This window comes from Callionymus lyra, chromosome 6 (genome assembly GCF_982586985.1).
Source record: "Callionymus lyra chromosome 6, fCalLyr1.hap1.1, whole genome shotgun sequence".
Taxonomy (NCBI): Eukaryota; Metazoa; Chordata; class Actinopteri; order Syngnathiformes; family Callionymidae; genus Callionymus; species Callionymus lyra.
Genome location: NC_141823.1, coordinates 16203053 through 16229546, shown reverse-complemented (window position 1 = coordinate 16229546; position 26494 = coordinate 16203053). Strand labels below are relative to the sequence as shown.

The following is a 26494-nucleotide window of genomic DNA, read 5'->3' as shown; positions in this document are numbered from 1 at the left end:
TCAACATCTATTAAAGACACACTTAAATCAACACATTAGTTGCCATTTAAAGTGCCAATTATTTTGTACTTTTCAAAATGCGGAATATATTTGTTTTTCACCTCAACTCCACTAATTTCTGGTAACTATTGGCTCAATTATCCCTCGTATAGATGAAAATAAACTACAGTCAATTTTTCTACCTTTCATGTGTCTTTGACGATCAGTTTGAAGTAATGTTTCACTTAGCAAAGCTATTACAGCGATGTTCCGGTTACGAGCGTGTTGTTCAGCCACTTAGAGTAACAGCAGCACACAGCCTGGCTAGGTGAAAATCTCTTTCTGCACAGCTGCAAATTTGTGAAGGCAGCATGAAATATCTGTGGCAAGTGTTGCTTTGTTTGCTGGTTTCATTAATTCTTCAGGAGGATATATCTCAAATGTGCCAGCGAATACAGTGGAAACATGTGCTCTGGCACCGATCCATGCTTCTAATTGGGAACCTTGGGCTTCAGAAGTGCAGGATGCACCTTAACTCTGAAAGTCTCGTCCATTATTCATAGAATTGTAAGAATTATAGAACAGGAACAGCAGCCGTGTCGATGAGACAATGAGAATGGTTACACATGAATAAAATGACTAATAATCCACTTCACATCCATGGCGCTCACATGTTTACGTGACCCTTTGCCGGGTTCTAACGAAGAACCAACAAAAAAGTTACTTTTCCAGAAACAGGAAAGGAAATGTCCACAACCCACGGTGCGTTTTTTTTTAGCCGTTATGCTAGAGGGAGGACGACAAATGAGTCGTCACAATTCATTGTCTAATGTAAGAGGTACGTAAGTTTCATTTGTAAAGGGCCTCTCGTTCTGTTATTGGACTTAAAGGGGGTTTGCGACTGTCCCAGCTGCCTAGGGTAAGGGGCAAAGGAGACCCAGAACAGATTCCCAGCCCGGCAACAACCACTCACACTTAAACAAACACGTAAATCTATGAATCGAATATCACAGGTATTCCTCAAGCTGAAAGTAACATAGTATTTCAATAAACTCAATATTTACAACATATAAATATGTTATTTAAACAATTTCCCGAAGGAGACCTCCTGAGGGATCAATAAAGTTTTACCTTATATACTGGAAATCTACCTTAATTATCATGTAATATTAATGTCATATTTGAATCATCATTGCCGTCTTTTCCCTTGACCTGGTCCAGTTTCCCTTCACTGAGAGGTCTAAAGTCTACATGTCAATATTACGCGATTTTCTAATAAACAAAAGGGGTTTAGAAATCTCCTGTAATTAGTATGTAATACATGTGGCTAAAAAGTCAACGAAACTTGACTTTTCCTTAATTTCCTCCGGTGTCTTGAGCCCCTCTTGTACCCCCTTGAACTGACTCAAGTCGCTCTCAGTCGGGCGGTGTAGGAGTCTATCGGATTTTGATACCGGCTCAAATACCCTGCATTGCCCATGTATAATAATAAAGTTGAAAACCAAATAACCCAAAAAGATTCAGAAGAGAAGTGAATATGAACAGGTGGATCATGGGCTTTACAATCCCAAAAAGAAACCTAAATTCTGAAAAGTTTCTAACTTGGAATATTATAAATATGCTTTTAAATTCATAATAATTGGACGGATTTGAGTGGGTTTCTTCTGCACATCTTAAAACCTTCACTGAGAGGTCATTAGTCTACATGCAAATCATGCAATTCTGGCTTCATAAAAATAGAAAAATTTATTCGGAGTCTCCTGTCCTCCTTTCTACCCCCTTACCATAAACAAAAGTGTCAGGAAAATCTCCCTCACTTTGTATGTTATAAATATGTTTATTTTAATTTCCATGGAGGTTTTTCGCCTCCTAACTGAGTGGCACTACCAAATGCTAAATTCTAAAAGCTTATTTTCATGCAACTTTGATGAGCCGTTTGGGAGTTTATAAAGCTTTTTAATCACACAAATAGTAATGCACTTACTATTTTAGAAAAAATAGATAATATTTAACCATTAAATTCTACAGGATTGCTTTGACATTTTTATGTGGATGTAAGTATGTAAGCAATTAATAGTTATTTGTAAAGCGCATTTCTAGACCAGGGTCACAAAGCGCTTGAACAATCATAAGCAATTCAAAAGTTTAAAATACCTACAGATTTAAAAACTCCAAAAGGCCAAGAGAACATAGAGACAAACACAGAACACGAGTCCCAGAAAACCAGGGGAAAGCCTGAAAGAATAAGAAAGTCTTAAGATGTTTCTTGAAGGAGTCAGTAGATCCTTTAAACACAGAGGGAGAGGAAGATCGTTCCAAAGCTTAGGAGCAACAGCCTGGAAGGAGATTCTGATCCACAAACCAAAGTCAACTTAACATAAGAAAAGAATGTGTATAAATACAACGAGCAGTAAAATGGAAGCTGATGATGACAGAACATTGTCCTTCTTTTTTTTTTTTTTCAAAATATATATAAATAACGGCTGAAACTTTTATGTCCCACATGCTTAGCATCTCCCACACGAATCTATTCTGACGGTTGACCTCAAGGGCCCAACACACCGAAAGACATCGTTTTCTATAAATGTTACAAGAAAACAGAGAAGATGAGCCTCGCTGTGCTTGTGGCAATACAAGCCCGGGCGTTGTAGCAAGAGCGGCGAGAGAGAGAGAGTTCCCTGTCCGTTTAATAGCCTCCGCAAGTCAACAGTGACGAAAAGTAAAGAATGTTGCCGAGCGGTCTCATCTTGATCCCTCTGTCATTTCCTGTTTAAATCGCGTGCATTTGCCGTTTGATGCAAACATCAGAAATAAACTTTAAAGCTGTTTCTAGTCTCTCAACATCTATGCAACAATACGGGGACATTTCCCTGTGACCTTGTTCTTCCACACACCCGCTCCGGTTTTCTGAGGATGTTGGAGAAAAAAAAACACAAAAAGCAAAGCGCTCTTTATTGTATTTGATCCTCAATTCATCTCTCAATGTGGTGGGACTTGCTGGTTCCCAAAGGTAGACGTAATTCCGGAAGAAAAGAAAATAACTGTGACCATCCTTCAATAGTCGTCACACGCGCAGCCTGATCGGCGTGAACGCAGAGGAAGAGAAATGAAGAAGAAAGCAATAGAAAGGACTCGATTAAGTGTGGAGACATAATACAGATTAGTGAAGACAATAAAAAAGCATGGCTTAAAATATAGTTTTCTCAGAGAGAACACATAGTATTCATGTGTACAAATGGAGGGATTTTGTGAACAGAAACAGATGAGAGACATTAAGGTGTAGCACTTTAATAATGTATTAGAAGAATTTTAATTGCTTTAAAGAGAGACTAATGTGTTGATTCAAGTGTGTATTAAATAGATGTTGGACTCAATTGTACTGATCAGTATGTTTGTTTGTACAAAACTATCTTTTCATTCAAATATTTACATTAGAAAATGGGATTTAGCCACGCCATCTTGTTGACCATAACCACACCCACTCTGCTGCGATTGGTCAAGCATCAAGGTTTCTCATACACTCAAACTGGGGCATAATTACTGTGATTACAGAGATCTGTGATGAACATGATTAAAATATAAGCCAAAAAATAACTTTGAATTAAAATAAAATTAAAGTTAAATTAAATATATATATATATATATATATATATATATATATAATTCAAAGAGATTATTTAAAAAATAATAATAATAATTCTATCCGTGATCAACAAGATTTAAAAGTAATATAAGAAAGGGTTTATGTTATGACTAAACTAAACTTGTTCAATGTATTCTTGTGTCATCATTGATCGCCCGGAAGTTTGTTAAATAAGCAGAGGGTCCGGTGACGTCACAAACATGGAATTCAGCGCTGTCAGCCTTTATTCAACCAGTATTAAACTCTGTTCTTATTGGATTAAGGCAGATTACAATGATATAGTCAACATTAGCACTAACAAGAACGTTTGTTATTGTTGACTTTCATGTGTCAACTGAAAGTTTCTCTTGACTCTACAGAACAGCAAATTTAACCGATTCGATTTGTTTCGTGTTTCTTGTTTCTTCGATTTGCTCATATTCTGTGTCGTGATGCGTCTTTAGATGTTTAATAAAGTTGGTGATGTTGAATCTTGAAGCAAGATTTCTCCTCCTCCACACCTCCGCTCACATCTTCACTGCAGCAGAGTCGCTGCCGTGAGCAACTGCTTTACCGATGCGTGACATCAGGGCAAAAATGGATATTCATAAAAATATTGATACAGTTCTATTGAATATCGATACAGTATCATGAATAAAAATATTGCGAGATATCGTTACATCAATATTTTCTTACACACCTAAACAAAATACATGTGTAATTTGAGAAATGTTTTCCTGCTTGCATGTTTGTGTCTCTCAGTGGTGGTGAATCACTGCTCCAAACAACTGCGACAGTCACAAGAGTGTCCCTGAGATATAATTGAAGGCCCCTATACAACAATAACTGTGATGCATCAAGATTAACTATCAATCTGCAGGCACTTCAGAAGTTTAGCGCAGGAAACTTCTCTAATTAATTACCTTTTCAATTCGCCACCAATATCTGATTCTGACTCCTCCAAAGTTCAAAAGATGAACGAGTCGATATGACTTGGAATAGCTTCGATTTCAGCATTACACGCAGATCAAGGACGTGGAGGATTGAATTATGGACGACTGATGAACCTCAAAAAAGTAGAGCGCCGAAGTTGAATTTAACTTTTTTCTTTAATGTTCCAAACTTTCATCATTCATAGAGTCATTAAACAGTGAGGGGAGCATTATCGAAGATTTGTTAGTCGATGATAATGAAACTGAACACACGTGAAGACTTGAATTAAACCCATTATTAATACAAAGAGACAGAAACGTTATTCATACTGCAACTGGTGGAGCACCATTTACAAAATCGTTTTGCAGGTAAGACTGAACCAATACAAATTATTTATACATATATATGTGTTCAAAACAACCAATTTTATATATAGGGTGCAGAGATCGCCATCTAGTGGGCTCTTAAAATGGAGACACTGATTCAGGAAGCTTCAACAGACCATCACTGATTTGCAAAAGTACATAAGTCCATATAAAATAGGTACCATTTCCACATGTGTAAAATGTAGGATCGCGCGAAAAGGGTGACCTTGCGGAGAAGGTTCCGCCGCCCTTGGATTTAAGTCTGGACTTTGGCGCTGCCGGCAGTGTCCCACCTGAGGATCTGAGGCTGGTTAGTAGAGGATCAGCGAATTTGTAATGTATGAGCCAGACCGAGACGGGCTTTAAAGGTTATTAGTAAGATCTTGAAGTCAATTCTAAAGTGGACAGGGAGTCAGTGCAGCGAAGCTAAAAACTGGGGTTATGTGCTGTTGGCTATTGGAACACATTGGAAGTCTCGCTGCCAAGTTCTGGACCAGTTGGAGGCGTGAAAAAAAAAAAGATTCACTGTTGATGCCATGAGGGGAGTTATAGTAGTTCAGAAGAGAGAATATAAACACTGGAATACATTTCTGTTAATAAAACACTTTTTAAATGATCAGATGTTATATAAACAACGTACTAAGAAAAGAAGGTATATCATAAGACTTTCTGAAAGAAGTAGTAGTTTCAAAATGTTCTTGTAAAAGGATATCATGAATATATCAGATATATTTACTTCAGTTTATGATATGAATATGTTGTTTTGAAATTCTACATATATGACAAATTAATGCACAAACAAGTATTTTATTTGCATTGAAATAGTTGATTAGAATATAAAGAACACGGTAATAAAAACACATGTGTATTGAGAAAAAATATTTAGAAACTAGGGTGTACACTGTTGCAGTATAATCGTGTTAAAAGACGTGAAAGGAGTTTATGCATATAAATGTGGAGATTGGAAGAAAACAACAATATGTCTCATATGTAGATTTAGTGTATTTCGACACAGCTGCCAATTTCAATTTGCTTTGATATAATTTTAATGTTCAACAATGGTATGTTGGTAGAAGTTTTGAAAAGTAGAATGTACTGTATACTGTGGTGTTTCATACCTGCAGATTGAAGTGAAAAAAGAAAGTATCTACAATTGTAATTGCCTCCCTGTAATCTAAAAGAACCCAAGGTAATTACAATATATGAAGAAATGAGGAGGCAAAGACGGTTCGAAGCCTTAAGTACACGTAACCTACTTAATTAATAGCCATTTGAAGGTTGGAAATATAAGGGATTTTACTTCTTGTTCTTTTCCTTTCAGCTGCTACTATAGAAGAGTTAAAATGTTTATTTTTCTCAGTGATCCATTAAATTAAAGGGACATATAGTAACAACTAGTGATGAGTTTTTTATAGATAGATTTTATATATATTATATTATATTATTATAGATGTTCAAAACAATGGATTATAGAGCAGAGAGTGCCATCTAGTGGGCTTGAAAGTAAGAACATTGTTTCATGAAGCTCCATCCGCACATCACTATTAACATCAAAGATTTAAACATAGACTTTCAACCTTTAATGTGACTCTCTGATAGTTAGATTCATCACATGAAACGCACATTAATCACCTCCCTGAAACACTATAATGTTATAGTGCATTAATGTTTGATTAAATAATTTAAATTCTGTTATTCTTATATTACATTTCATTATAACATCAGGTGGAAGTTGTTTTTTTAATCCAAAATAGGGATTACTAAATAAACACTTTCATCATAAGATTTTCCCACAAAACACTAAGATTAAATCATTTTAATCGTAAGGTTTGAGAAATATCTTTAACAATTTAAAATCGACCTGTCTCATTCAATCCATAAATCAGTTGATCAACTAGCATTAAGTCCTTAACACCATCATTAATAATGAAACGTGTGTGTTCAACTCAAATTCCTCCAGAAGATTACTGTGCACACCCACATAATTATGTTCTAAATTGAATATTAGTGGAGCTAATGAAAAGAAACGTAATCTCCTGAATATATATCACCAGCATTTCTGGGAATGACATAAAGACACACGTGCAATAATAACCCTATTAGTTATATATGTGGAGTAACATATGATGATAACCTCGTTCAGTTACATTGACTTGATTATCACTTTGAAAGTACTTTTAGTTCCTGCATTGATAAGCCTCTAATTTAACAATCTCTGCACTGATAGGGGCGATGTGGGTCAAATAGAATGGGTGAAGAAAAGTGATCGGGTGATTTGTGACTAGGGCCGGTCTTTTGTTCTTTTGTGGCCCAGTAAGAACTTTCTCACAGATAAGTACTGGGCCAAAAAAAGAAAGATTAATATTCTTTACATTTTACAGATTGTAAAAGCTGCTTTACTTTAAAAAAAAAAGAAAAAAGAAAAGAGGATCTAGCATCACTTTGTTTTGTTTTGAACTAGACCTTGTTTTTTCTTTTAGTTGTTATTTTTTGTTTCCACATTTATCTTCCACACCTTGGATAACTGTGTTGAACTCCATGATCTAACCCCATCAGAATTGCCTCAGTTTAACAATAATATGATGTTTCATTAGAACAGTTGTTCAAAACAAAGTAAAATAGAGCAGAGACCGCCATCTAGTGGACTCTGAAAAAATTGACACTGCTTCATGAAGCTTCATCAGACCATCATTACTTTTAATTGTAATCATGTGGTCCTCATTCGGTCAAGAAATTAAATGATCACTAAATATTACTATAGGGTTAGGTTTTGCGAAAAAGATTTAGGTGAACTTCAAAAAAACGTTTTGAAAACATAATAACTTGAGCTTATTTAGCTTGATTTAATAACTACATTTTGTACGTTATTATTTGCATGATGGCGCCTCAAAACAGCCACGTTATAAAATGCCTGTGACCACCACTGCGCCAGAGGCTGGTTAAGAACCGCAGAAGAAAAGGTACAACTTGGCAGGATGATGAAAATAGGTTCAAGTGGAGGAAGTTGACTTGCTATGGCAACCCCAAAAGACAAAGAAGAAGAAAAGGTAAAAAACACAAAAATACAGCGGCGGAAACCAATTTAGTTTGTTTTCATCCGGGCAGCATGAATCCACAGATGAGTGTACGAAGGTAGATAAACAGGGCGAGCCTAAAAAGTCATCCCTCAGATGAGCTCTTTTTTTTCATCCGAATAGGACGATACGGCATCAACACCAGAAATGCTGCACCAAACTGTCTGCTAATCTCATGCTCCATTCAACCCTCACCATAGAACAAGCTGTCGAAGATGCCAATAAAGCCCCCCATTCATCCCCCGGACCCGAGTGGACATTAAACTTTATTGGCAGCCGACTTCAACTTCTATTCACTCGCTTCATCAGGACTGTTCGAGATAAACGATTTCACACTTTCATTCTGATCCATCCTGAGGCTAATAAGTATCTTTTATTCTACACTTTAATGCTGATATCACTAAGTGAATAGTGTTTAAATTTAAGAATGTAGTCGTAAATATTGTCATGTGTTGGTTCGATGAGTTACTTCCTCATGTTCTCTTATCCTAGAAACATGTGTTTTTGTGGTATAGATATTTGCTAAACACTGTTTCCTCTGCCGTTCGTCATCAGATTTCAGGGAAAGATAACGAAAGGAAATAGCTTCATAACCTCATTTCATAGTTTTGAATTAAATTGACTTTTCCCAGAATTATAATTTTGCATTGTTCACTCAATTTGTTTCTTCCCCAAAAAATCGACTCATATTTGATTACTGTTGGTTTTTCCATCTCTCAGTTGTTCGACCACAATTCAGCCAGCGAAGGTAGCAGAGTCATTACTGTTGTTTGTGGTCTGATGCTTTTATTTTGACTGAGAAATCCTGTTCAAGACCTATGTGTCTGGGCCATGGAGAATATTCTATACCACACCATTTTTCTCTATTATAATCATATTATTATTCATTCTTAAATATGTTTTCCCTGTCAGCTTGTGATGGGTACAACTGGTTGAAGAAACTTATATTTTTGATGAAGATAACTCTTGGGTGTGATGACACTTTTCAATTAATCGAATGTAGCCCTCTGCAAAAATAGTTTGGACACTCCTGGTTGAAGATATCGATCCTTCTGCAATATATGATGCAAAAATAATTAAAGTTATGCATTTTTAATACCCTTAAAATCGGACACAAAATCAAAATGTTTATGTCTTGTAAAGTAGATCGAGGCAGATGAAAACTTCAGTAAAAGAAGTAAAGAAGTGGAAGTTTCTACCTACATAAAGGAAAAATCGAACTAATGGGCAGTTCTTTATAGATATGAAACTTGATTAAAAAACTAAAGGACATAAAAATATACGTCCAAAAATGTGTCATAAGAGGATCTACAATTAGCTGAATAATCCAATCATCAAACCAATTTCAATATAGAACATGGCAATTAGAATTATTGCCATTTATAAATTAAATATTCAGTAACATAAATTAAAATAATTATTAATTAATTAGGCAGTTAATATTCTGTTCATTAAAATAGAAAAGTGTGGAAAAAAAAAGGTTAATTTCTCTGCCCCTTTTCAGCCTCTTAAAAAAACTTGGATCCGTGAAAAAATCGTGCAAACCATCAATCGTGTATGAGTTTATGATTGTGTACAAATCACAGAAATACTGTAAACGGAGATGGAAACGACAAGATGAGATTAAATCAACAGTCAACAAACAAAAGAAAAAATGATGGAGAGGACTTCAAGCATCCGGCCGAAGTCTCAAACCAGTTAATTCACCGATCTTTCCATATCCGAGTCAAACTTGACGGTTGCATTAAAGCGTCGACGGTGCGACGCCTGGATCCATACCGGAGCCAGGAGAACTCAATAGCATCTTTAATTACGCGCAAGTACTTGAAGGGTGGTATCTACACAAGATGAATTATGAATGGAGCGAGAGACGGTGTCGTAAACAAGCCGGTTTAAACACAACAAAGATGGATGACCGAGAGCGGGATGCCAAAAAACACTAGAAGCGTATTAAATCTCTTTATAATCAAATAACATTTCTCGACATTTCTTCCCGTTCCCTCTGTCGGCTCACCTTGTCTCGCCTTCATATTTTCCCGCTCCATCAGAAAATCATTTTTCCGGACTGACCTTTACGCGTCAGCTCGGCTAAATACAACAGAATATGAAACATTCTATCCTGCTTTGCTTTCTAACAACGCCGGCGACGAGCAGAGCGTCTTGCATGTGACCAGACATTTACTGTATCATCCCGATCTGCCAGAAAGCATCAGCGTTCGGCTATTATTGGGTTTACTGAGCCGTTTGTGCTTCGTTTTTTTTTTTCTTCCTCTGAGCAGTTCCAGGCATGTGTTGCAGATTAAGCGGGTAATCTAATCAAAACCATAGAAAGGAAGAAAAAAAAAAAGAAACAAACAAGCCGGGATTTATGTGTTATGACTGCTCAAGGTTAGCGATGCCATAGTGCAACTTTTCAGTGTTGGTAAGAGGAAAATTGCATTTAAGAAGTTCACCCCTCCCGTTCCCTCCCTCTCTGGAGGATGGCGCTTGAACCAAACACGCTCGGAGATGACTTCAAAGACAGTATTCCAGCAGGAAAAAACACTATTAACATATTGGAAACAATAACCCATCAACTGTGTGTGTAAACCAAAACAATACACCACCACCACACAAAGACCCCATTGTCATGAGAATTATTGAGGGGAAAATGAGGTGTTGCTGGTATAAGAATGTCTGTCGGCGCTCATGGAGGTGGTGGTGGTGGTGGTGGGGGGGATGGAGCTCGCAACCCCGCCAACACATTCCCTCTTTGATCCTTCATTTCTGGTTTTGACACCGGGAGGGAGCGTGTTTATGTACGCACAAAACAAATCCAGCGAAACTTTCAAACTTCAGAAATGTTTTATCAGCAAATTCCTTTCTGACTGACAAGCACGTCTGGGAGGACTGTGGAAGAAAGTGCTTTGTTGCAGGGAAATGGCAGGGCAAGGGGCTCTTCTCCTTGAAAAAGAAGGTCTTTAGAAGGGTTCAGTGATTAAATTCAAGGATTACCAAGCAAAGGATTTCCGCTAAATTTCAATGCAGAACTGGGTCAGAACATATACTCGGATTAGAAAAATCCATATGAAATGAAAATAATCTTGTTGGATGGGTTCCATCTTTATTGGAATACTCATCTGTATTGTTGGCTATTTATACTTCCAATTTTCTGAACAATCAGAGGAGGAAGAATGGGAACAACAACAAGACGGTAAAAAAAAATCAATTGCTTAAAGGCTTTTTGAGACTACGAATACAAATCCATGTTTCCTGTTGCTGCACTGATTGGATCAATGATGATGTTTCCAAAGAGGTCAAACAGAATTGTATATATATTATTATTATAATGTTTGAATCTAAGAAAATGTTGATAATACATTTAAACAAATGCAAATATTATAATCAGGAAGTAGAATATATGTCGTAATACTTGTTTATGTCATCCAATGGATCAATTGTTATTATACATTTTTTATGTATCAAAATTCACATTTTCTTTATTACATAGTGAAGACATTTATTTAAATACCTGATTTTTTTTTTCACTAGATTATTTAGTATGTTTAACATCAATTAATAAATGTCAGTAAAATAGTCACTTTTTATTTATAATTTTAGTGGACAATTATTTAATTATTTTCTTTAAAACATAATGAAAAAGCTATTATATTCTGCATAAGTAGTTAATACCTGTATGCAATACAGTAATCCCTTATAAGTAAGTAAATAAGTAATTTGTATTTATATACGATTTTCCAGACCAGGGTCACAAAGTGCTTAAACAATCAAAACAATACTTGTTTTTAATTTCTAATGAATGTATTTTTTTTAAATTTAAAATGGCTTGTAATGGATCAACAAAGATAATATTTTATATTAAATCTCACAGAAAAAAATTACAGGAATTTCATGAAAAGACAATTGTGGTGTCGACCATAACTAACATAAAATAAAGGTAGATGTCAAGGGTCTAGGCCGAATCTACAAATTGATAATTGAGTCTTAAAATGAGTAAAAAAAATATTTCTTATGAATTCTTCCTGAGAGACATAATCGTCAACAGAGATTAATTTAAAGTTTTCAGTGTTGTAAACATAACATGGGATTTTTTTTTTGGTGGCATTGCAAAATAAAAAAAATATGAATGAAATAAAAATAAATTAAATATATAATACAATAAATTAAAAATAAAATAAGAGACACTACCGTAAAATATCAATGTTTTTTTGTTTGTATTTGTGTTAAATTTCCTATATTCAAGTGATATCTTTGTCTCCTGGATCCAAGACTGGAGGATTTTTTTTTTGGGGGGGGGGGGGGGGGGGGGTTTATGAGCCTGTGGTGTACAATCAGATGATTCATTGGTGTCATGTGAGACCACAAAGAAGTACTAAAGCTGTGACGGGCTGATCTGTCCGGCTCTCCTCCTCCTCAGGCCAAACATAAGCTCTGTCCTTACTGTGACTGAGAAAAGGTTGAGTTTGCAGTTTGCCACTAAAAAAAGCTCAGATTCTGTATATATGGACTCAGGGGGGAATCAAGGAAGAAGGAAAGTGACCCAAGAATGTACAGGATTTAAAATAATAGAAAAAGCATTGTGATAGTAGAAAACTACCTCCTTTTACACATTAGATATCGTTAAATATCAGATAAACAGATGAGACTCGTACAAAAAGAGCAAGTTTGATCATTGATTTTTCTTTAATGTGGTAAAAATGAGGCAGTTTTTCCACTGCTAATACAGACGTTTCTCTCCAGTGAAATCCAGAAAATGAAACGACTATGTCAAGAGCACAAAAAACTCTTTATTTAAATGTTGTTTTCTGCAAACTAAATGAATGTGTATTATTCAAATAATACTTTTGTGTCAAAGAAAACTTCTCACCCACACAAACACATAGCCTGGAGGACATAGAAATGGGCATGAATCAGCCTCCCCGACGCACAATCCTTCAAATAGAAAATGCAGTTCAAAGTCTTATTTCATCCGACCAGCGCTCATATGCTAACGCCTGCACCACTACTGTCAGGCCCCTCAGGTACTGGTTTTCGGGTCAACATGCTGATAAAATCAGCTAATGATGCCTTCAAAGACCACTAGGCCTTTGGAGGCTGACCGCAGGAGATTCAACTTTTTTTTTTATTTCACGATACATAAATATATATGAGCTCACTTATTTATTTTATTCAGCACCCTCACCTTAACTTAATTCCTTGCACTTTTCATTTAATATTCATCAGTGAACTTGACTCAAAATGTGATTTGATTCGGTTCGGCAGCTCACTGGAGCCTCCAGCTCACTGCAGACAGTTGTAATCGTGTTTATGGATGAATGTATTAATGGGAGTGTGTGAATGGAGAACGGGGTCTCAATAAATGCAGATGGGATTAGTGTTTGAATGATATCATCAAAGTCTGCGCAGCATACAAACCCAAGGCACAGATTGTAATTGAAATTCTATTTCTTCGGGGATATATATTCTGCCCCGAAGAACAGATTGATCACAAATGTACTTCCCGTTTATTGATTAAGAATTGACTATTTTTAACATGATCTGTGTTCTTCTATTCCCGCGTCACAGGCGAACACTTAAGCAACCACGTCCAGGGATTCACAGACAATTTGTTCTGGCGGATACAGAGACGTCTTGTAATATCACTCTGAATCTGATCTGGAGGCTGTCTGGGGGAATTTTGATGCTTAAAGTTTTAACCGACTCATCTGAAGTATTGAACAATAAAGTTTGATTGAATAAAGATCTGACGCAATGGAGAATTACCAGCAGAAGCTTCATGCAGTATTTCTTTTCACAGCCCACTAGATGACATACTCTCCACTCTTTAATCTTGTACAGCTACACTAACAGCGCCACCTACTGAGCTCTAAGAATTAGAACTAGTGATGGTCTGATGAAGCTTCACGAAGCAGTGTCCTTATTTACAGATTCCACTAGATGGCGGTCTTTGCACTCTTTTCCTTGTTTTGAACAACTGTTTTAATGAAACATCACATCATTTTTTAAACTGATGGCGCCACCTACTGACCTCTAAACAACATGACACGGTTTCGTGAAGCTTCCTCAGACCATCACTAGTTCTAATTCTCAGAGCTCAGTAGGTGGCGCTCTTAGTGTAGCTGTACAAGATTAAAGAGTGGAGAGTATGTCATCTAGTGGGCTGTGAAAAGAAATACTGCATGAAGCTTCTTCCAATATAACGTACACAATATTAATACAGTTTACTTTAAGACACTGACAATTTTCAACCTACATTATTGAGTATATCTTCAGCTATTGTTGCATCAATGAGCCGAAACTAAGCCTGCAGTGTATTAGAAGTTAATTGTCATGAAAATACCAGCGTGATCCTTAAAGATCAGAATCTGTAACACAATTCAAAGCTCTCTAACTGGTAAATGTGCTGAGTCGTCACGATATTGATGATCTGGACACACATGGAGACCAAATTGAGGCTCGAGAAAAACACGTGGCTGACAGCGTCAATTGGTTAACAGCTGTGAAAGGATAGTTGCCTCAGTTTTTGTTTTATACAGATGATTCTTTCACGATGAATCTTTTTTTGTGTGTTTTTCCCCAGGTGCTCAGCATGTGGCTCTGAGGTTTAATCTGTTAATGTGGTCATCAGTGAACAATTAAAGAGGTTAGTCTGTGACAAAAAGTCAAGACGGATTAAATGATTACAGATTTTTTTTTTTTTATTTGTCTTCCTGACTGTTTTTCATGCTTTCTCGGTTGAGTCACTAGACAATATTTATTTATTTTTTAAACCATACGATTCATATTATTTTGCTTGTCAAATCTGAACATCTAAAAGCAAAATAAAAGATAAAGACAAGTTGTTTTCAAGCATTGTAGATTGATGTAGAAGATGCTTCTTTAAGTAAATTACTTTCGGAGACCATTAAATGGCACTCGCTGCTGTATAATTGGGGAACATTGTTAGGGCGCCACCTACTGAGCTCAGAATACATGCGATGAGCTGGTGAAGCCTCATGAAACAGTGTCATGTTGTTTAGAGGTCAGTAGGTGGCGCCATCTTGTGGGCTCTGAAAATAATCAGAGATGAAGATCGGGTGTTTATATGGACGCCAAACCGATCTATGATTTGCTAAATCCACCTTTTTCCAAGAGATTATGGTTTAATTTTTGAAGGAATTAATAACACTGCTTCATGAAGCTTCACCAACACATCACTACTTCTTGGAACTAGTCTAAGTCAGTCCAACTTGTGTTTTTTGGCATTCTAATACATTTCTCTAATAATGTTGAATACATATTAGAATATTACAAGAAAAAACATGTTTGAATAAAAGCCTTTTATGTCATTTTAACACCATAGACTTTATCGTACGTAACATATTTAATGAAAAAGAGTGTTTTAAATAACACTTTGTTTATGTTAAAGTAAAGGCTGGATACTTAGTGTACATGCCATTTTTTTTATGCGTCGCTATTTTTTTTCCATCACGGGATAAAAAAACATGTTTCATAAAAGAACGTTTTCAGTAAGCAAAACCTCTGTTGTGCTGATTGAACTTCCCGAGTCTCAGTTGTCGAGTGGCAAAAACAAACACTGTTTAAAGGTGGAAAATGAGGTTGAACACACATATTTCCCCAGAGAGAAGACTATGTTTCACCATTTCTTGTTTCCCCGGCTGCAATTAACAGCTTTGGTACCAATTAGTAAAATCATGCTTTCCCAGACGGAAAATCCCAAGGGGCCTATACGTGTCAGGAATCAGTAAACTTGAGTTGGTAACAAATATATTGAAAAAAAAAAAAAACTTTGTGCAAAACAAGGATTCTGTGTGGAATATACATATATTAAGTTTAATTGTGGCTGGGTTTAAGAGTGAACATCTTAGAGCTGACTATGAAAGTATAAAGGAAATATAATCATGACAGTTTGACACCAAATCTTGTCCCCACCTTTTTGATTTAGAACTCCTAAGCAAAAGAAAGCCATCTCTCACGCTGCCTCAAACGTTCCCTTCACCAGACTCATCTCCTGGTAGCCGTCCTCTTAGGATAATGAGGTGTGTAGTAGGAGATATGGCTGGAGTATCAATCTGAACCTCATAGACAAGCTGCAGGCTCTGCCCAACGACAACGTGTTTATTAGAATGCCAGGGATAACAAATGGCTTAACATGCTTCCCTCTTTAATAACCATGTTCACCTAGAAGATAACAATAACAGAGATGCCCCACCGAGTGCTTTTTAATTCAATTAAAAATAGCGTGGACGATGAGGACGCAGCGTGAGAAGTCCTTGAGGCACTGATCAAATTTACAGTGGAACATTTCTTTGAGCGCAGCCAAACCGACACTTTGTGTGAATCTTATCCAAGTCCTGTATTCAAATTATTTACTCGTGAACTGCAGTAGATGGGGGTGTATAACAAGGCTGTATTCTAGCAAGTTTAGAATACAAAAAGCGATGAAAAAAAGATACCAATTAATCAAATTAATCTCAATTTAATATTTTGTTTTATTCATTAACTTTAGCACTTGGCTAGCCTTGCTGTTGTGGTTATGACTACAATGAGAATGTTGAGTCTCTGTTAGGATTATCATACATTTCCCTCCTGACAACTGTCATATAAAGGTGTGTTGGAGATGAAAGAGCTATTGATTGAGGGGAACAAACACTTGAAACTTCAATGCTTCGAGAGTCAAACATTCCAGAATTCAAAAGGTAAATTCAAGAAAATATCTTGTCGGCCAACCGCAACTGTTGTGTCACCGTAAAGAAACTCCAGTCTGTTTATTTGGCAAGAGTCACCACAGTATTCAAGTTAACGGTACTTTCAACTCTCAGCACCAACTCTTCGGGGCGGACAGAACCCATATCTAGAACTCTGTACTTATTCTGCAGAAGTTATACAAAGGCGAGGTCTAGTTGAAAAATTGCAGCAAATAGAGTGATTATTTTACCCCTTTTCTATGAAGTCATGTGGTTGATACCTGGATATGTATGTTAAATATATATTTGGTTCAAAAATATATCTTTTTTTTTCTTCACTTCTTTGATTTTCATTAGAAAATTTATCAAAGTTTCCGTGGTTTGTCTTATTGATCAACTTAAAATAAGTCATATCGGCATTGATTTTACACAATTATTGTTCAAGTTTTACATTTAGTTCATATTGAGCAACATGGAATGTTATTCATTATTTAAATGTGTATTTTCTTGTACACACTATTTTAACTGTTCAAGACCTTATATAAAGTACAAATATTATTATTCACTTTAACTATGAACAAAAATGGTACCTACTCTACGGAACCACAGAATAATATCTATCTATCTATCTATCTATCTATCTCTCTATCTCTCTATCTATCTATCTATCTACTGTATCTATCTAGCAGGCGAACTCTCGTTTTCTTTTCATTTTGTTTAGACATTATTTATATCCTCATATAATTGACACCAGAGAGTTTATTCTGAAAATTGTACTATCTTTTTATTTCTAGAAGAAATATCTTACATTTTATTAATATTTTTACTTATTATTTTGTGGCCACATATGTTTTTTTTTTTTTACCATGTCATGTCTGGAGCTCCGTACTACTCTCACAGTTGCTAAAATAAAATGAAAGTTAGCTAAAACATCCTTATATCTCCCACCACCCTAACGGATCGGACAACATTCCATCTGTGTCAGTTCATGGTACGTTGTGACAACAGACTGCCGTAACAATAATGCTCACATTCATATATGTTTTTTAATTAAAATACATTAAAAGAATAAAAAAAACAGTTTTGACATGTTCTGTGATTTTAAAGTGACAGCAGATACATTCTTTTTAAATTATAATATTTGGCTTTGTAATTTGAAAACGTGTCAAGGAGCATATCCACGTCTGAAACATGACATGATGGATCAAATGAATCCTGCCAACTAATTTGGAGTCTATAATTGTGAAAACCACCGAGCATTATAGTTTCGCCGCCACACAAAGACATGAAAAATTAGAGCCGTCAAGTCAATTAGAAAGAAAACAAGGAAGCATTGTGGAATCATGTTTGATTCCATGACATGAGATTGTCCTGCAGTCAATTTGCATTGTTAATTGTCAACGCGTCTGGCATTCTCTTCATGGCGCGCCCATCGCATTGACAAATGGCTTCTTGGATGACCTTGTCCTCAATTTACATTTCTGCAGAATGTTCCAATATGGCTGTATATGTTGTCTTTTCTTTAGTAAGTAATGGTTATTTGTAAAGCGCCTTTCTAGACCAGGGTCACAAAGCGCTTTAACAATCAAAATAATACACAGTTAAAAAATATATTCTATAAAAAGCCCAAGACACATAAGACAAACACAGGAGTCAAAGAAAATCCGGAAAAACCCTGCACAAATAAAAATGTTTCTTGAAGGAGTCAGTAGATCCATCAAACACAGAGGGCGAGGAAGATCATTCCAAAAAGTACACTATATCATGTGTTTATTGACCATTGCACAAACTTTGAGACTCATGAGCCTTTATAGGCCTTTATAGTGGGAGTCTCTGTTACATGATTTCCTGGAAATGAAGGACTATCTCAGTTTGCCTCAAAGACCCAGATGTTGGGCTCAGGCTGTGTTAAAAAAGGGAAATCTTGGCTCGCTCCTCTACCCAGAGCTGTTAGGTAACAGTGTTTTTGGTCCTTGTGATTCTATGTCAGAGTGACCCAGCTAAAAGTACAGCAAACAACTCATCGTTTTGAACAAATAACCCTAGATATTCTACCACAATATATGATGCTAGCAAGTCGTGATGGGCTTATAAAGCTTCAGGAAACAGTGTAATGTTATTTAGAAGGTCAGTAGGTGGCGCCATCAGTTTGAAAATGATGTGATGTTTCATTAGAACAGTTGTTCAAAACAAAGTTCAGAGACAACCATCTAGTGAACTCTGGAAATAATGATACGGTTTCATGAAGCTTTATCAGACCATAATTACCAAGATAGCTACAGCAATGGTGGGCCACAAGGTAATACTCTCTGCCCTATAATATTTAGATTTAATTTGAAGCTATTCTCTAACATTTAGTACAAAAAAAACAGGACACTGCTTCAAAAACCATAATCAACCGATTACTAATGGCAAAACAGGCAATTTTGACGTGGAATATAACGGCACCAAAAAAAGAAACGAAGCAATCCAATCAGTCAACATGGCAACCAGATAATAGAAATATTCAGAGTAATTGTTTTTCCAAATAATTGAACAAACTCACAGCCCTGGACAGTTTGGGTCGAATGTAAAAGCCTGGCTTGCTTTAGGTTGTTTTCGCGTAATCATATTCCTATCCAGAAACCTGGCACGCTCACTAATATTTCTCCTTGTCAGAGACAAAGGGGGTTTAAGAGTGGAGCATTTGGCAGGCTCTACCACTTGCAGGCAATATTTCAACTCATCCATCTAGCCGGGATAATAGAGTGTCCTTGCCTTTCAACGCCTGCAGGAGTGACCAGTTATCACAAGCCACCAGCTCTGTTGTTAATAAAGCAGAGTATGGAAGGATCGTGATAAAAGAAAAGAAAGATGGAGAGAAGTGCAGGAGGGGGCTGTGGGATGGGGGGCAGGTGCGTGATATTTTGACAGGCGGCTCACAAAGGTGAAGCTAATCATCATCAGCAGTCAGTTACCGAGCGTGGCCGGGATTTTCTTTTTTGCATTGGTTTCTGGGTGAATAAATGAAGCCCTCCACCTCACATCTTCTCTCTTTCTTTTTTTTTTTTTTCAGACGGGGGGCACGGGGACGAGAGGCAAGGACGTCGGTGATGGGGGAGAATTGGAGTGGAGAGGTGGAGCAAGCGTTTGGCTGATCCAGCTAATGGCCAGACTGACCTTCAGAGAAGTCGAACATTAAGAAGAGTAAGTAGAGTGTCATTCAATGACACTCTGGCTTATTGCCATTAGTCCTGTCTTTAGCTCCCGTTGCCATCTGGATTTACCGTGGGTTATAGTGAGGAAACTTTAAAATGGCAAATGTATTTTTTATTTTATTGTGCCAGCATACCCTGTAGGCAAAATAGCATTAAACATAATGGTTCTATGAAAGTCGGTTTTTATTACTGTAACAATTTGTAGTTTTCGGCCACTTTTGGCTGGTTGTAGATTTAAAGATCAGCATCGGCTCCTATAAATCCAAGGTGTTCGCCCAGGTTGGAATTGTTCCCAAGTTCAAGCAGCCTGAGGTCTCACTATTAGAATAGAGTGAAGGATAGACTGATCCGTTTTCAGCCATCAGGACACTTGATTTTAAGCCTAAATTGGGGACGAAACGAGGTGTGAAAACCCCTCTTTATTTATTTGCCTAATAGTAAAAACGTGTACCTCTGTCCATATTGAATTACTGCTGATAGTTGGGGGTGAGCAGCTGGGGCAAAAGAAACCTTTTCTAGGAGACATGCCAAGGAAAAGTGGGATATGTAATCTACAACATGTCCTCTTGATCTCTCCTAAAGGGAGTTGACCGTCCGGAATCCTAAAAAGCTGCCCGAGACATCTCAACTGGCTTCTCTTAATGTGGAGTAACACATTGTTATCGCTGCAATAAAAACCTTGCGACAAGGCTGTGTATCACAAAAAAAGAGAGATTTGTTAAACAGGGTCTTTGGGTGTTAAAATGATGATAGGGAAACTGTTTTGCAGCTGTTTTTTACTTTTATAATACATTAGCCCGTCAAGGCTTAAATGCGCCAATTGAGGACAAAAAAAAAATCAGTGCAAGCTAATGATTTGTTTTTCTACTTCTGTGTTTACCACCGTGTGTTATTTACAATTGTAAAAAAAACACTTAAGGTTTATATTAGACCCAACCGTGAGTATTGCAGGGACCACGAGAAAAGTTAAAGAGACTTTTTAGGGCATTTTAAGGCAATTACGGTATGTAAACAAGCGTATATGCCCCGGGGCTACAACTCATTGCCAAAGCTTCACTGCAGCAGAAGAAGAATGACTTGAGTGTAACATAAAAACAGAATATTATTTGAGAAATTATGAGAAGAGCAGAGCAGGTTTCATATAAGATAATATTGCCCGGGGCCTCTCTTGCTCATGCTTCTTTATCACATTTTTCCACTCTGCAGTCCACAGAGTATTTCACGGCTGTCCCTGATTGAGACATAGTCTCAGGCAAACTCGATATTGCAACCTCACATTTTGACAGACCACTGTTGAATCTTAAATGTTTTCCTGTTGAGTCTGTCAATAGTATAAGGTTTCAGATTCAGATGATATATTTAGAACAGTGACAGCAGTGTTGTTTGAAGAATGCATCCTTTATTTGCATCAGTTCTCTCAACTGCAATCCCAGAATGCATTTAAAAATGCATTACCACTTTATTGGTTTGTTTATGGCGTGAATTACACTGTATTGTCCTGTTTAATGAGGAGATTATCTTTTTGTTTTTTTTCTAAGATGTTCAAATTAATTTAATCAACGTAAAAAGTTTGTTTTACGACTTAAAAAACAGTATTCTTGCTTCTGGGACAAATGCATAATGTCTTACCTGGTAAGATCTTTCGAGCCACTTTAAGATAAAAATAAATACAACTAAATATAACCAAATACAAATCTAAAAATTTACAACTTTTTTAATATCCCTTCAACTGTGTTTTTGATAAAGATACAACACTTCATTTCAGAAACAGTTTATATTTAGATTTAAATCCTTGGAAATGTTTTAAAACCACGACCGCGAACCGTAGTCAGATTGTCAGATTAAGATTAAGACCCATAGAGTCAATCAGGATCACCAAGTTCAAATCATGTTCATGATTATAAATATCTGCTTCTATTTAAGTGCTGTTCATTATAGATGCCACAAAAAAAAAAAAAAAGCTATGGAGCTTTAGTGAAGGATCAGTCTCGCAGCAAGAATGCTGTGGGTTTGATTCCCACTTGAGGTTCGTAGCAAATCAGATTGGAGTTCTCCCATTGTTTGCGTGGGTTTCCTCCCACAGTGCCAGAACATTGATTAATTGATGAATCAGGATTCATGGGTGAGTCTGTGTGTACGGTTGTTTTTGCCATAGACCGATGGTTATCTTGCATTTTCTGCAGCAATTAGCCAAAGCTATCCCCCCAACAATCACTATTCGTTGGTCGTGTTAAAAGATCAAAAGTTGTAAATATGAATTTCATAGTCATTATAGTATGATAGTAACTGCTAGTGGAAGAAAGATAATCTAAATAGCACGATGACATGAAGCCAACATTTAAGATTAATTCTAGTAATATCACAATTTATATTCCTTTTGTATTGCTCTCGTTCCTTTACGTCGTAGGGGTTCGAAGTATTCCAACCAACAAGATTATTAAACATAATGGACAATAGACCCGTTACAATGGCTTAACATACGCCAAGTGCAGCACTTAACTAGCCCGCTAGTCGCACAAGCGTCACCATTTGCAATAGTAAAGCCAGAATACACACTGTGATACCTTCTATTCTTAGTAATACATGTTGGAACGAGAGCAATTATAATTAACAAAGGTAATACGAGTTTCCAGGTATTTTAAGTGTCCATGTGTCTTTGTAATAGATATACACTATATAGGGTTGACAACACTGGATAATTGGAATCCGTGCTCCTTCAGAATATTGGCGAAAACAATGATAATGCAATTAAGCTGTAATCCTTTCTTATTTTTTCACATTTTTTATTCAAATTTAGCATTTATTTTGGTAATAAAATAAATGATATAGTATAGGTTTATTGCGCTCTTTCCTCTTCAATGTAGGGTTTCGAAGGAAGCATTTCCGTCCAACCAATCAGTTTGCCGAGGATATTGGACAAACTAACCCACTAGTCAAACAAGCATCACCATTAACAATAGTTAAGCCAGAACCAAAACACTCCGATACCTTCTATTCTTTGCAGTACATGTTGGAAAGAGCAATGAATATAGCCGTACAAAATAGGGTTGACAACACTGGATAATTGGCATCCATGTTACTCCACGATGATACATCTTTTTTTTAACATTGCAGGAATATAAGTTGTACTCATTAAAGGATAATTGCACAGTAATGTTCATATAAACTAAAAAGCTGTGAAGCTAACAACTCTTATCCTCTTAATTGGTATGTAAATTGAGAACTTGAAATCTACCTTCAAACTAAACACGCTGGATAAGATGCAAATCGTGCATTGTTATTATATAGGAGTCGCTTTCTCTTAACTCATGCATAATTATGCTTTGAGTCTCATTTATGTTTCATGTGTACGTGGGTGTCCCTTCTCCAGAGATCGCGGATATAACAATGTAGCAGCGACTTCACTGCCAGGAACGAGAACGTTGGACGAAAATAGTTTTTTTTTTTACAGGATGTGCCCTTGAATTTTAGAAGACATTTAGAAGTACCTAAATCCTTTACCAATTTCGAATCCGGGCTCTTATAAGAGTTGAGAATATTCATAAAAGAAAGAGCTTGAATATTTGATCATGAGAATCACCATTTAAATCGACAACAAGATAGTTAATATAAATCATTTGAGTCTGAAGACAGCAGGGTTAAATTTTTTCCAATAAATCAATGGGGCACACAAACCTTGTTTACTCCTGAGAACCAGCTCCAATTATCTTACCTTTAACAAGCTGTATTTTAAGACGGATAGCAGGCTGAAGTGGTCCAACATTTATTTATAAATCTTTTTTTTAAAGAACCTACTTTAATAGGTAGCGTGTCCTAGAAGAGAGTGCAGCCAAACGAAGGGCATTGTTCTAGCCAGCTGCATCTTTTCACGCTTCTTCCACTTTTGCAGCCGCTCCCTCTCCACCAACAACTCCCCTGATGTACTCCCAATGACAGAGGGAAGGAAATTATCGAACACCAACACAATAAAGCTGTCCAGTAACTTAATAGGGTTGTGTGTTAGAAGCATAGAGGCTATCTTGTATTCAGGCGATAATGAGAATCATCATTCCCTCTTTGGGTTAAGGAAAGGGGCTTCCTCTTTAAGGATGTTCCATTGATCGTTCTGTGTATTTCTGTGTGTGTGTGTTTTCAGGAAGGCCATGCAAACACTTAATTAGCACAAACTAAAAGTCCTTACACAAGAGTTAAGGTGGCCAAGATGTCGCTCAACAGGATTTAAGTGTTATTTTTTTCAGCCTATACACGGAATTTCTGTAATGAAGCAAATGTGCCAGACTTGATCAAATGTTCACTGATGAAGGAAGTATTATTTTTAGTCTTGTTTTCTGTTTTTCTAATGACTAGTGTGGACATCAAATACAAGCACACAACATCAAATACTAGCGTCATACACAGTAGCATGCTGGGGTTGTGATATATGATGTGCCGGTTGTCTGTTGTGTTTCTTAAGAACAGAAAGAAGTGTCAGAAGACGAGTAGACATTTGAGAACAACAGATTAAGAGCAGCACCAATTCACCATCAGCGCCTTTGTTTCGCAGTGTGAAGGTGTCGCGCTCACAGCAACAACACAAAAGAGAACAACATGTCTCAGTTGAAATGAATCTATTTACTGATCAGTTTCGCCTCAGTTAAGAGCACATTTTGCTGGCAGTTAAACATGATGGAAATATTGTGTAGCCGCAATTTCGACTCTATTGTCAGAACAATAGACACAGAAGAGAAAAAGACAGATAAGGAGTGTTTGCAGGTGCTGGAGGAAAACTCAGCACAATGTCAGCAGTTTATCTGTTGCTTAGATTGTTACAGCAACGTTTACTACAGCAGGGGTAGTGGCCGGAGGTGGAAAAAGAATTGCTACAATTGCCAAAAGTGTTCTCTTTTAACTTTACTGAAAACAGGCAAGGGGGGCTTGGTATAGTTTCAGATTACCACTGGACTTTCTACCCATCAATATGGAGTAGATACAATATTTAAAAATGCTGTCATGAAGCACTTCATGACTAACATGACTCCCATGTAAATGTAGGATATAAACATAAGACTTGTTGTGATCTTGTCCGTCATTTTACTTTATTACATTTCCTTCCGAATTCCTTTCCGTCTTTTACTTGACTGATAATGAAGATCGGGTGAGAATACATCTATAATCATTGCTAACTGAAGCTGCTTCTTAAAGCTCCGTGGTTACAGTCCGTGGTGTCTAATCATCTATCCTATGCTGATAAAGTTCCCAATCGCTTGAGCTTTTTTCTAGTATATTCTTAAGCTTTTCTAGTATATTCTTTGATTTTTATCCTCAACTGGCTTTGAGTTTCTTCTTCATAGTTTTATTTTGTGTCTTACCCCATTTTGACAGCTGCATTTAATCTAGGTTATTCTTTCTACTTTATGTCTGAGTTTTTTACTGAGTCAGTCAAAAAATGTATTTCTTGGATATTTCAGATTGTGTTGCATTGTCTTTTACCTCCTGTGCGTTTACACCATTTCGACAATGCCTTATGTTCTGATTTTCTTTTTATTCTGAGGTGGTTTTGTATCATATTCTGTGTTTATTTAAACTGTCAATTATTTTTCTTTTGTTTGGAGTCTCTGCTCAGTACATACACTTGGGTCCAGGTTTCATGGCAAACTCACAATCTGACCTAAAATAAGTGGCTTGCCTGAAATCTACACCTTTTAAGTCATGTAAAAAAATTAAAAACTTGAATTTAATTTATTAATTTAATTGGATTTCTCTTGAATACATTTAATGTAATAGTAAGAAAAAATGCATCCACACTCCAGACTGTGCAGTGTAAATGCAAAGATAGATATTGACACAAGCTATTTTCTAATGATGATTTTGATATGACGACAGAAAAGAAAAAAAAAAAGATTGAACGTGATCAGCGAGCTAATGAGAGCCGCTGTAAGTGCTCATCACGAAGCTAAAATACCCTGGGAGTTCTTTCCAAGCCATGGGAGATTGGTGGGTGGGCTAGAATGGCCATACTTGTATTGTTTCTGCACCAGTGCCTTGTTAGCTATTCCCATTTGTTGACAGTGAACACCCATCGGCACCCAACAAGTGTTAAATATTTAATGACACCAGCAGGTTATACACATGGGGATGTAGGGGCATTATAGATTTAAAGTCATGCCTTTCGTGCATACATGATGATATAGTCAACATCTTGATATACCAATGTATATAATAGCTTTAGACTTAAAGCAAACCAAAATATAATGAAATAAAACAAACTGCATCAGTTTGTAGTACGGACAGACATGAAGTGTAAGAGAAAGGTAAAATTCAGGTGAGGACTGGTATTCCCTATAAGCAGGTATGTTCAGCGCCAACTAAACAAAAAGCTAAAGCATCTTGTTTTTGCAAACACAGGCGACTCAAAATGGATGTGAATCGTTTTTTGTCAACTTACTTTGGAAGAATGACTTGAAAAATGGGTGAGTCTTTCATGACATATGGGATACGTTTGTACTCACTAAGGGTGTGCAAGGGGTCCAATATTCGGGGTTCAGCTCAGCTCGGGGACGGAGGTCCAGATATTCAGGGTTCAGTTCGGTTCGGGCACGAGTTAATGTTTCCTTCGTAGAAGATTAAAAGAAAACGTCGTTAGAAGAAATGGTTTGGA

At 36.7% G+C, this 26494-nt stretch overlaps 1 protein-coding gene across 4 annotated transcripts in view; it reads right to left on the bottom strand.

Annotated features, from left to right (window-relative positions):
- The window catches only part of pcdh9 (protocadherin 9), a 198510-nt gene that overhangs the window by 105210 nt on the left and 66806 nt on the right, over positions 1-26494 (bottom strand). For 2 of the 4 annotated variants that reach the window (XM_087793925.1, XM_087793927.1), the window contains exon 3: positions 26346-26447. The exons of the other annotated variants lie outside the window; for them this stretch is intronic. In XM_087793925.1, the coding sequence (XP_087650051.1) occupies positions 26346-26447 (102 nt within the window). The remainder of the gene's footprint in view (positions 1-26345; positions 26448-26494) is intronic. 4 annotated transcript variants of the gene reach the window in all.